Source organism: Neolamprologus multifasciatus, chromosome 5, assembly GCF_963576455.1.
Source record: "Neolamprologus multifasciatus chromosome 5, fNeoMul1.2, whole genome shotgun sequence".
NCBI lineage: Eukaryota > Metazoa > Chordata > Actinopteri > Cichliformes > Cichlidae > Neolamprologus > Neolamprologus multifasciatus.
The window spans coordinates 64,651-77,627 of record NC_140443.1 but is presented as its reverse complement, the minus strand read 5'-3'; the positions used below and the strand labels follow the sequence as shown (position 1 = coordinate 77,627).

The window sequence follows — 12,977 nt, the reverse complement described above, 5'->3', positions numbered from 1 at the left end:
ATATGCAGGGACAGTGGGAGATGTCACGGTCTGTCAGTGAGTGGGATAACTCACTAAAACAAATGCTTTCATGGAGTTTGAGGACTTTTTGTGAGAGCCAGGTGTTAACATCAGCTCAACAGCAGGTTAGCGAGCAGGAGGCGGGTTTAAGAGGGAGGAAATCTGGGTGTTGTCTTCATCACAGATTCTTCGTGGGAGTGAACGCTGGGGCGACCAGCTGCTGCTGGCATGTTGGTGAGCCTTGTCTTACCTGTTGTTAATGTTTGTTAACTCCCACCCATAACCTGTGTTCTCACTGGTCCAAAGCCCTCCTGTGGTTCAGCAGCTTTGTGCATTAACGTGTTGTTTGGGGGTCTGTGCTCATCTGGACGACCCAGCTTTTCCTACGTTTCCACACAGTCGCCCTCTCCCACTCTCTGCCAGTGTCCCGTTGCTGTCTGGATGTCATTGGTCTGTGTGGGTCCTCTCCGGGTACCCCGACTTCCTCCCAGTCCAAAGACACACAGTTAGTGGGGTTAGGTTAACTGGGGATTTCCCATAGGTGTGAATGGCTGTCTGTGTTAGCCCCGCCTCTCGCCACATGGTAGCTTGGATAGGATCCAGTCAACAACATGTCTTGTAGTTCTCCAGAGGCCTGCTGATGAACTAATCCTGGGTGACACAGAGTGATATCTAACACCTGGAGGACACCCCTGCTGCAGCTTATCTCCCCACCTCTGACCACATGTGAATGTCTTTAATGTTAATTTAACTCATCTCCTTTTGCAGCATCAGGGGCATTAATTTGAACACTCTGCCTGCCTCCCGAGCATAAATCCTCCGTCCTTCCCTGATTAAACGCTCATGTAATGATGGACTTGATGAGATTTTAGACGCCTTGGCTCCTCCTGTGTTGCACCATCGTTTATTTCAGTCGCCTGGAACATAAAATCTATAAAAGATCTCGACTCGTCCTCCACAAACCAATCAAACCGATCCAATTGGTGTTTATGTCTGTTGTTGTTTTATTCTTCTGCGTAAGGTGACGTTGAGTGTTTAAAGGTGCATAAAAGCAAATGTATTATCATCATTATTATTAAAAGTGGTAAGTAACATGATGATTTCACAGACAGACCCAGCGTCTGTAATGAAAACAGAAAGCTGGGTTTGTGCCAGTGGGGCCATGTTAGACTGCCAGTGCTAATGGAAAGGACCAGTTCATGATGGTACAAAGTCCATCTCTGACCTGTAACCTGTCTGTCTGCAGACATCATGGTGCTCATAGCATCCATATCAGTCCTGGCTGCAGGGACTCAGGGAAACGTCTTCGCCACGTCGGCCATCAGGTCGCTGCGGTTCCTTCAGATTCTCCGAATGATCCGTATGGATCGCCGAGGAGGAACCTGGAAGCTGCTGGGATCGGTGGTCTACGCTCACAGCAAGGTAAAACTCGTATGTGTGACGCCACCTGACGTGGCGCTGACTTGTCGGTGGTTACACCTCACTGTGATAAAACACGGAGAGTCTGGAACAGGACACGAAAGTTTAAAAACTGACTGAAATCAAAGAATCAGAATATTTACAGATCTGAGATTGGTCCACTATTTGAAGTATTTATGACTTTACTGGATGTTGAAAGTGAAGGTTGAATAGAAAGGGAGGAGATGGCACGCAGCAAAGGGCCACGGGTCGGGTCGAACCCGAGCCTCTGCTCTGCAGTTGTGTGGTCGCCCGCTCAGCCACTGAGCTCAGCTGGCACCCAGACTGACGGATGTCAAATGTCAAAGCTTGTGCTTAACCCCACATCTGAGAACTTACTGTACCAGGTCTGCAGTATTAGAGAAGCCACAACACTGAGCTGCAGTATTGGTTTATGACTTTCATCTGTATTGATCGGAGTTATTGATTAGATCAGTGTTTCACATATGCCTCAAAATAGAAAAGAGTATAAATAAAATTTAGAGTCAGTCTATTTTTGTTGGTTACCTGTTTACTAGGGGTGCAACGATACTCGTATTGATATTGAACCGTTCGATACAGTGCTTTCGGTTTGGTACGCATATGTATCGAACAATACAAATGTTTTAATTTATTTTATCAACTTTTCTGCTGACGGTGCTGTCTGTGTTCAGCGCTCAGTGAATCTGCGTTCGACTACTCCGCCTAGGCTGCACTGTCGAGCGCAGATTCACTGAGTGCAGGGCAAGCTAGCGAGACAGAAGCTAAGCTCGTTGCAACATGGCAAATTGAACCTCCCCCACCCTCATTCAGATCTGGCGTTTGGAACTATTTTGGTCTTCATGTGAAGTATGACCCTGAAGGTAAGCGCGTCATGGACTAAAGTAAAACAGTGTGTTGGATGTGCCACGCAATGCTTGATTATGCTGCTGAGAATATAGCCCAGAAGAAGCGTATAGTATAGCTTTTATTTTGGAAAGAGACATTTCTCTGTAATAAACTCTCTTTTCCAAAGACGAGTGATTTCTCCATCAGAGATTTATTTTTTTTATTACTTTGTTGTTTCAGCAACATTAAATTTAAAAACTGTGCATTTAAGTTAAAATATATATTTATAATTTTAATAAATGACAAATTAAAAAAGCATGAACATTTTTTTGTATCGAAAAAATATCGAACTGTGACACCAAAGTATCGAACCGTGAATTTTGTGTTTCGTTGCGCCCCTACTGTTTACCTGTCAGAGTATCCTGGAAGATGACCAGATCTCAGGAAAGTTTGGTCCACAGCAGGGGTGTCCAACTCCAGGCCTCGAGGGCCGGTGTCCTGCAGGTTTTAGATCTCACTCTGGGTCAACACACCTGAATCACATGATTATTTTATTACCAGGCCTCTGGAGAACTTCATGACATGTTGAGGAGGTCATTTAGCCATTTAAATCAGCTGTGTTGTATCAAGGTTACATCTAAACCTGCAGGACACCGGCCCTCGAGACCTGGAGTTCGACACCTGTGGTCTACAGTGTTAGCAAGCAGGCTCAGAGTGATCGTTGGACTTTGGACTTTGGAGTGATCGTGGGGGTTTGTCCATCCAGTCTTTTGGATTTGTAGACATGTGGGGACGCAGGACAGTGGGGCTGCTGTTATGAGCCATTAGGTGTATAGCGAAAGTGCGAGCTGTGACTGAGAGAACTGACAAAGGACTTAAGAACGCATGAAGACGTTCAGCAATGTGTGGAATGCGTGATGGTGCGGACCAGAACCTGTGTGGAACCTGCTGAATGCTGAATTATCTACGTTCTGCAAAGGAATCTGACTTTGTATGCGTGTTCATCAAAGGATGAACGTATGGCCAGTGCTCATGTGTCTGCTGCTCTGAACTCGGATCACCTCGTGCAAACTCACCGCCACACCCCCAATTCCTTTTGGAGTGGTCCTCGACATGGAGCGGCCCAGTGTTTCCGGGTGGAAGGCCCCACTGTCAGCCTTCAAAAGAAGCACGCCAGTGGAAAGCACGGGATCGTCTGGCTCTGAAGCAGGAGGATTTCTTTGTGGATGGAGGTGGCAGTGAGGCGCGGTCGCTGCTCCAGGCTGGACTTTGTGTGCAGATGTGCACAGCTGGTTTGAGACTCCTTTCGTTGAGTGATTGGAAAAAGCGGAGTGGACTTCCTGTGCTGTTTGTCACTGCAGTGGACTGGTGAGCGATAAAACGTGGACCAAACATGAGCCATGAACTACACTTTCAGTGTGTGAATACGAAGCCGTGGTTTGTTTCGTGCTGAGGGTGGTAAGCTCTGTTACATGTTTACATCCTCTGTGAGGTTTGCTGTACCTGACTGCTTCCCCCAAACCTTCATTATATAAACTGACAAATAGAAAAATGACACCTCGGATGGGACTCGTTCATTAATTATAAACCCATTAAATAAAGAAAGAAAAAACTTTATTTGAAACAACAGAAACACAAAATGGCTCCCAGTGCTGGGTCACCCTTGGAAATGGAGACGGTATCAGCAAACGAAACTCTCCTCCCGTAATTCACTGCGGGGTATGGATCTGAGTGAGCTCGCTGCTCCTTTAACCCTTGGATGCACAACCTGCACTCTTCCACGAGTGGCGTCAAAAATGACCCCAAAAAAATCAATGCATTTTGCTATAAACTCGGTTTTTATTCTTCAAAATCTTTAAAACGAAGAGTTGTAATATTTTCATATTTGAGGTATTCCTCATAAAACATGTTTGTGACATGAGGCCCTTTGCATTTTTATTTATTTCTTCATTAATTTTAAGAAATTGCAGTTTTTGTATCACTTGTATCACTTTTGTATGCTTGCTCTGCATATACTGCAGAAGCTGGGCCTTCCCTCTGAAAGGCACATGTCGATCCACTGTAACACAATCACTGAGGTTGAATTTCTGCCTGCAGTCGACCAGGAACAGCCCCATATGCAGCAGAAAGCTGCCACGTGGTTTGTTTTCAGTCGGTAGGCTCTGGTCCTTTTGTCATCAAAGTGCAAGAAACGGCGAATATCTTTAAATCTTTGAATTGACATAGTGGCCTTGTACAATGGGTTATGCAGAGGACTCCCAAAAACACACCAACTGGTACATCCCAGTTCTTCTCACTTCCTGCAAGAATGGTCAATCAAATGAAGGCCAGGAGCTGATGTTTGATTACATTTCTCCACTCTTTTCCCCTGTCTGTGGCGACTCTTTGTGCCTCCATGTTTGTGCAGCACCTCTTCTATTATATTATCAGACATGAACATCTTCCATGCATCTATTGGGGAGACAGTACTAAACCCAGGTGCAAGCCCTGGCTGACTAATTCAGAATATTGTGGCTCGAGCAGTAAGAGGGGCTCATTCTGTTGGACTCAATATCCATTTCCTCTTCAGAGGACTCATCAGAGGACTCCTCTGTGTCTGACTGGCCTTGTTCAGTGGGGGTGACAATAGTCTGGGTCCTCTATGTCTGAGATGTCAGGTTCTGAGTCAGTGCCTGGCTCTTCATCCCATCCGTCCGGGATCATTTGTAGGGCAAGGTCCTACTGGGATCCTAGCTGGCCTCATAGCAGCCATGCTACTTTAAATATAAAAAAAAAAATCAGAAAGTATAATGTTTGAAATGCACAGGAAACTATAAACAGGGCTGCACATAAATGGTCCGCAGGTGCACATTTGCTGTCAAAATAAAAGACGTGCACCAGATAAAAAGTTGGAACGCTCGTTTGCGTACATTAGATGTTCTGGAGGAGGACAGACATTTGTTCAGAACTCTTAAAGATGTCGAAGAAGCTCCGTAAGCAATTACTTTGGTGTTCTTCCACCACAAAAGAAGCGTGTATTCTCTGAATTTCCGGGAATACTTTTATTTTGACAGTGAATGCGTACCTGCGGACCACTTATGTGCAGCCCTGTCTATAAATCATGTACGTTACTGTGTAAAAATTAATTCCTGATCCATCAGAAGTGTAAGTGACAGTCAGAGCTGCTAAGAATGAAAGTTTCATAGAAGCTTCCACAGGAACTGCTTGGGGTCATTTTTGACCCACTTGTGGAAGAGTGGGGTAGTGATACAAAAACTGCATTTTTTTAAAATTAATGAAAAAATAAATAAAAATGCAAATGGCCTCATGTTACAAACATATTTTATGAGGAATACCCCTTGAATATATTACAACTTTGCATTTTAAAGATTTTGAAGAAAAACAACCCATGGGGTCATTTTTGACCCCACGTGTGCATCTAAGGGTTAAACTTGTCCAACTCTCCTCCTGGAAAATCGATTAAAGAACAAAGGAAGTGAATCTGTTCACGTCATCAAATATTGCTGATCAGGATCTGGAACGGCCTAAAAACCTGTGGAGAACCAACACGACTAGGAGGAGGGGCTAAACACGAGCACTGAACACAAAAAACAGTTTTTCAAATGGAACAAATGAACACAAATCTCACAGAAAACAACTTGTCAAACGAGTGAAGTTTAAAGGACCAGTACACTCAAATAACCACAAAACTCATACCTGATGTCATCCAACCGATAAAGGATCCTTCTCTCTGTCCCGGACATGCAGGGTTGCAAACTATTCAGACGACATATTTGGAGAGAAACATCTAAGAGTGGGGGCCAACCCAGGTTGTAACCAACTAACCGTCCGAGGTGAAACGAGGAGTAGAATGGGGAGAAGCGGCCTATCAAAGTGCCTTTCCCAACATTTGGAAAAGCTGATGAGTCTGATCCTCGTCAGTACCTAGAGAGGGGGGAAGCCTTAACCCACTCACTGACGAGGGGCTTATTACTCTTTGTAATGTTCTACATGGAACTTCAAGGCATCCCATAAAATCCAAACCTGGAAATGATGCATTCCTATCAGGAGACTATGAGCTGGCTGAGAGAGTGCAGAGCACAGTCCAAAAAGAGGCTGAGAGCATCAGAGACGTTGCCTACATGTATCAATCACTCTGCATACACTGGCAGCCGACTATAAGTGAAGGTGATGTTGTTAAAATGATTTTGAAAAACATTAACCCTCAACTAGCCTCAACTAAGGAGCATCTGGGTTAGTTACATCTGGGGATGAAGTTGTCCACCTCAGACGCAACAACTGGAGAAGAACAACACGATCAACTGCAACATGTACGGAGAAAGTTTGTGGAAAACAATCCAGAAACCTTCAGTGAAACCTGCCAACCAGCAGAGCCCAGCTACCTCCAGCCCAGCATGTCCTGCCTCCACCCTGATTTAACGTCGACTGTGCTGTTAACATTTTCACTGTGTTTATTATAATGAACCGACATCCCCACCTCTGGTCTCTCCCTGTGTGCACTACCACCGATCATCACGCTGCTCCTTTATATGGCGTATTTAACCAAGATCTGTGCAGGAACATCGTTAAGTCTCTTTTTGGTTTCTCTGAAGGAATTTCAATGTAAAACTCTACAGGCTGCTAACACAGAGACTCCAAACTGTCTTTTATTGTTCTTGTAACAGGACAATAAAGATCTATTCTATTTTATTCTATTCAAGTTGGTGCTGCAGAGGTCACCGTGCACCAGCTTCATGTCCATGGTGGAGAGCTCACAAACGCAGGGCTCACCCTTCAAATTCATCAAGTCCACAAACTTTTAGAAATTCAGGGTGCGCTCTCTGACCGGCACCTCCAAACCTTGATGTCATAAACTGTCAGGTCATGTAGTCGAAACTTTTCTTACTTTTAGACTAGTTCACAGGTGTAGTCGTTTTTTTCTCTTAACGGACGAGGAAATTAGTCTAAGGGAATATCCTTAACTTTCAGTGTGTCATAGATTGTGAACCTCGAGCTGTGGAGGAGCTTAAAGTAGCTGCTGTGCTGCTTGAAGCCGGTTGAGGCGTTTCAGCAGGATGCCTCCCGCGCTCTCCTCCGTCCTGACTTTACCCTCTAGTCTCTCGCCCACTGCAGGAGCTGATCACAGCCTGGTACATCGGCTTCTTGTGTCTCATTCTGGCAAGTTTCCTCGTTTACCTGGCAGAAAAAGAAGATAATGAACAGTTTGAGACATATGCTGACGCCCTCTGGTGGGGACTGGTAAGATGAATGCACATACACACCCACACCTCACCTGAGATCAGGTGTTTGCCTGTGATTAGTTATCTGAGCTGCAGCAGGTATAAACAGCATCACTTGCTGATGGCATGAGGTTGGCTTTGCTGAGCTGTAAAATCTCGGGATTGCTGTTGTTACAGCATCACCTTGATCACAAATTACGCCGCCGTCGAACTCAAACAGCATAAAATTCAATGAAATTTTTATTGTTAACGGTTTCCCTGGATCTTTCCCGTGTTGTTAGGGATGGGTATTGATAAGATTTTCACGATTCCGATTCCATTTTCGATTCTGTTTAACGATTCGATTCTTTATCGATTCTCTTATCGATTCTTTTTAAAAAAGGAGAACACTAAGGTCTAATAGCTTAGAACTTTGTTTTATATCTTCTCTTTGAACAAGATAGAAATTTAGGAGTAACATGGCCTTACAAACCCAACAGTGAGATCTTAAGAGATCCACAGCCTACGGCTCTTCAATGGGGTGTCACAGGGTCCCCAGGAAAAAAAATTGTAAATGTAAAATAATAAAATAAATATTCTTCTGTAGCAATAACAAAGTATAACATCAATTATTCTGTAGCAATTACACAAGAATATCCAGTAATGTCCCTGCCTACAATTAAACACATTCACTTACCGAAAATCATCTGCTGTGGCAAATGGGTGCAAGCCTTTGACCACAAAGTGAGTCACTGCTCGGTGACATTCGTCTATCCTGCCTGAAAGGAGACGCTACCGGTAGACTGCAGTGAGAACTGCCAGCATCTGAGCCAGACTCTCTCTCATCATGGTCACCTAAATGCACAGTAATGGCAGGTTTTGTAATAAGGCAGATCGCGCTAACATAATATGCACTGTTAGTTGATTATTTACCTGCCGCATTAACGGGAGAGGACGTGCAAACGTTACCGCTGCTGCTGGGTTGAGATTCACGAGTCCGGAGCAGAATTAAAAACACGACATTCATTTAAGGTCATCGTGTGTTTTTTGAGCAAATGCTTTTTTATATTTGTAGTGTTTCCTCCCTTAAATGAAATATCTACTTTGCAAGTATTGCAAGTTGCCCTGTTGTCATCTGTTCTCCTAAAGCAAAACCAAACTTTTGAGCGTTTGAGCCGCTTAGGCGCCGTGTTTCCTGCCAGGTAAATGACGCTCCGCAACGTGGTGACGTCATTCGGGGCGACTGGAATCGATAAGGGAATCGTTTGCAAAAATGGCAAACAATTCCAAGGAATTGAAACACTGGGAACCGGTTCTCAACAAGAACCGGTTTTCGATACCCATCCCTACGTGTTGTAGTTGTGCATCTTATTTTGAAATAAATATTTATGCATTACCATAGCAACCGGAGAGCATTAAGGGGCAGAGAGGAGGATGTTACTCTCAGTGTTGTTGGTGCACTTCAGGAGGACGCTGCTAATAAAGTTACACAATTACACAGTGAATTCACGTTTATTGTTACTGAATCCCACCACTTTTGTCTCGGTTGTATTATCTTATTTTGTTGTATTTATCCGCCACACCTTAAAGGCCGGTCCGTGAAAATATTGTCTTACATTAAACCGTCCGTGGACCGCCGTACTACAACATACCTCGCTGGCTGACCCATGCTTTGAGCACGTCACACATACTTTTAAGAACATTTGAACTTCCTCCAACTTAAATTGGCCTCTGCTGCTTCAACACGGCCGTGCACCTCACTCAGGTGCACCAGCAGAACCAATGCAGTACAAAAGTTCCCTAATCCCCCTAACCCTAACCCCGCAATAAATGACCGAATGACATATAAAATATGCGTAGTGCAAAACAAAATACATGAACTAAAAGCATGGCAGTAAAAAACACGTTCACCTAATCAGTACTGACAGCACAGGTGTGGTACAGGTGTGTACACCTGAGCTGAAACAACTGGTGTTTCCTCCTCCGTGATGGGACGATGTAGTCGGTTTGTTTGTGTCTCAGATCACCTTGACAACCATCGGTTATGGAGACAAGTTCCCCATCACCTGGAATGGACGTCTGCTGGCTGCAACCTTCACTCTGATTGGAGTTTCATTCTTTGCTCTGCCGGCTGTGAGTCAGTTTTTATCTACCTGGGTTTACCTGAGACACCTGTTCGTGCCAGCTCACCTGTCTGTGTTTCTCTTCAGGGGATTCTGGGTTCTGGCTTTGCTCTGAAGGTTCAGGAGCAGCACAGACAGAAACACTTTGAGAAGAGACGAAATCCCGCAGCAGGACTCATACAGGTGAGCCATGCTCTGACATCACACTGACTTTGTGCGGTGAGAATCTACACCGGCACCCTCACGTGAGACCTTTTAGGATTCAGCTGCTTCCTTCCTGTGTCGACAGGCGGCCTGGAGGGTTTACGCCACAAATCTGAGCCGAACCGATCTGACATCTACCTGGGATTATTACGAGAGGACAGTGTCTGTCCCCATGTATAGGTAAGACTGCACCTGTGCACCTGCAGCCAATCACTCCTGAGGGGTTCTGAAACTGTGTGATTGTGAAATTTGTGTCTGCAGGTTGATCCCTCCTCTCAATCAGTTGGACTTACTAAGGAACCTCAAGAACAAATCCGGACTCTCATTCAGGTCTGAAAGTTTCCACACAACGACTGCACCATAACTGCGCCAGTGAGCCAAAAACCCTCCTCGAACTAACCTGAGAACACCTGAGAACACCTGAGAACAACCTTTCAGGAGCTAAAATGCTAACAGACACTTTGCATTTAATAGTTATTATTAACCTCTGTCTCTCTTCCACAGCATGTCTTTATCCTGTCTTCCTTCTCTCACCCCAACCAATCACAGCAGATGGCCCCGCCCCTCTCTGAGCCTGGTTCTGCTGGAGGTTTCTTCCTGTTAAAAGGGAGTTTTTCCTTCCCACTGTCGCCAAAGTGCTTGTTCATAGCGGGTCATATGATTGTAGAGTCTTGACCTTACGATACAAAGCGCTTTGAGGCGACTGGTGCTGTGATTTGGAGCTAAATAAATAAAACTAAACTGAACTGAATTTAGAACATTTAAACCAAAGGGTGATGTCGTGCTGACCATGTCACTGTTTGGCTCATTGGTGTTTAACTGAAGAACAATAATAATCTTTAATAATCTGATGAATAATTGTCTTTAAAGTCAGTGATTAATGGCAATCTTTATCTCCCTGCAGGAAGGATGTTCAGCCTGAACCTTCTCCCAGGTCCGTGTTCTCCAAGGACTCACATCAGATTTCCCAACATCTTATTCAACCATCGCTTTAGAAACGCTGTCACATAAAGCCTTTTAGATCCATGTTGCCTTACATCCTTCTATTTGAATATTTCCTTTGGTGAAGTTCAAGAGGTGAACCCTCTGTTGTCTAAGTCATCAGCAGCAATCACCCTAAATTTGTTTGTTTTAAATGGTTCCTCTGAGTCTCTGCAATCAGGGAATATTTCCAGGTTTAACACCCGTGTGTCTGTGTAGGTTTTCAGCCATCAGGTCATCGTACTATGAGGAGCTTGGAAAGAAAGCACCTGGACTTCTGACATGTTTGTGATGACCTTTCACCTCTCATCCAAGAGGTGTCTTGGTTGAGGTTCGTTGACCCATTATTAATCACGTTCCTCATCTCATGAGCCAAGGAGTGAAAAAAGGTGTCGGTCGTTATCACCAGAGGTTTCGGGTGAAACCACTGTAAGACCAAACCTGATGAGGTCTCACAGCTGAATAAGACTGTTGGATGAGACGTGAAATGTCTTCCAGTCTTTTTCTTTCCAAGCTCCTTAGTTTTTATCACCTATGAAGACTAAAGTGTATCTGTTTGGTTAGTTATGTAATTATATGACCATAACCCAAAGAGCTGATCATTTTCCAGATGTGACTAAAAATCTCCTGGTCTTTCTCCTCCCTCCCACAGTCAGAAGGTGAGTCTAAAGGAGAGGGTCTTCTCGTCTCCTCGGAGTTCAGGAACCAAAGGCAAAGGTTCTCCTCAGCACGGTGGGTTTTGATATTTTTTAACGTTCGTGTTTTTGGTCTGGGAGCAATCCTGATACTGATGTCATCCACGCGCTAAAGGAGTCTTTAAACATAGATTCAGACAACACGCCATCCACTGATCGTTGGTGGTGGTGGTGGTGGGGGGGTCGGCCTGTTTCATAGGATGGGTTGAACCCTAGGACCCTCAGGCTGTGAGGCAACATAGGTAACCACTGCACCCCTGTGAGCTGGTGGTTACTGGTTTGTGCACATCAAGGACTGGCAGTCATAACCAGGAGGAGCCATTTAAGCAAAGAGCGTTACTTGTAATCAGGACCTGAAGTAGCACTCTGTCTTCCTTCCTTCTTACTGGTTCCTCCCGTTCGCCCAGGAGTTGCACCTGGAATGGGTCCTGCTCCTGGCATTGGTCCTGGAGTACCTGGAGGTCCTGGGGGAGTCCAGGCCTTGCGGCGGTCCCCCAGCATAGAGCCCAATTTGGAAGAGAGTCCCAGCAAGGTTCCAAAGAGCTGGAGCTTTGGAGAACGCAGCAGAACTAGGCAGGCCTTCAGGATCCGGGGAGCAGCATCCCGTCAGAACTCTGAAGGTAAGACCGGCCGAGCCGAGCGGTGTCGATGCCAGTCGCCCAAAAATCTGCACTGAAATCACATGTTCAGAAAAATCAGCAGCTTGTCCTGTTTGCATACCAGGACTCTGTAAGATGTGGTCTGTCTTTACCTAAGCATTCGTCACTAAACTGCTGTTGTTTTGAGATTAAATGTTTGGTTTAGTAGACTTCATCCTCGTGTTTGTCAGCCTGGAACCGAATCCACCCGAAGGAATCAGTGAATCAGGGTTCACCTGCATGGCAGGACCGTTTTTATTGGATCAAACTGATCCAGAGTCTGCTGCTGTCTCACCTCCATCAGCAAACTTTCTCTGATCTGTCCGGTCAGAGTTCGATCATCAGATTAAAAAGGTGAAATTAGGAATCAGAGCTCCAGTGACGACGACTCAGGGTGAACAAGCTCTTCTGGACCGGACGATCCGATATACAGCATCGGTATCAATCCTGACCTAAATTACTGGATCGGATATCGGGGAGAAACCCGCTGCCCCCATGCTGCGAGCATTCGCCGGCACGGAGTGCGGATCCAGTTTCGTCCGACTCCATTAAAGACATTAGATGTGGAAGTGTTTGTGGTTACGTTACCATTCAGTTTGAGGGTTACAACAGAAAATTATTATTTTAACAAATGACTAATAATTATTTTTATCCTGTGACTTTACTGTATAAAACCCTCCAACGTTTCAGGAGAAGTTAGTCGTTATGAGACGTGTCTGTGAACGAAAAATCAGGAATGTGGGATGTTTGTGTGTGATTTGGAGAGCCCAGCGTGTGCTCCCGACGCAGGGACGGCGCATGGCCAAACAGTTTCATGGTTCAGAAAAAAACTATGAAAAATATGTGTTTATATGTATGTAAATGACACAAAAT

General features: G+C 45.0%; 1 protein-coding gene across 3 annotated transcripts in view; it reads left to right on the top strand.

Moving 5' to 3' along the window:
* The window catches only part of kcnq2b (potassium voltage-gated channel, KQT-like subfamily, member 2b), a 37,338-nt gene that overhangs the window by 8,529 nt on the left and 15,832 nt on the right, over positions 1-12,977 (top strand). For 2 of the 3 annotated variants that reach the window (XM_085160699.1, XM_085160701.1), the window contains exons 5-13: positions 1,247-1,422; positions 7,378-7,503; positions 9,486-9,596; positions 9,674-9,769; positions 9,876-9,970; positions 10,052-10,120; positions 10,695-10,724; positions 11,424-11,503; positions 11,874-12,086. In XM_085160699.1, the coding sequence (XP_085016825.1) occupies positions 1,247-1,422; positions 7,378-7,503; positions 9,486-9,596; positions 9,674-9,769; positions 9,876-9,970; positions 10,052-10,120; positions 10,695-10,724; positions 11,424-11,503; positions 11,874-12,086 (996 nt within the window). Of the gene's footprint in view, positions 1-1,246; positions 1,423-7,377; positions 7,504-9,485; positions 9,597-9,673; positions 9,770-9,875; positions 9,971-10,051; positions 10,121-10,694; positions 10,725-11,423; positions 11,504-11,828; positions 12,087-12,977 lie in introns of all 3 variants that reach the window. The other variant, XM_085160700.1, reaches the window with a different exon arrangement.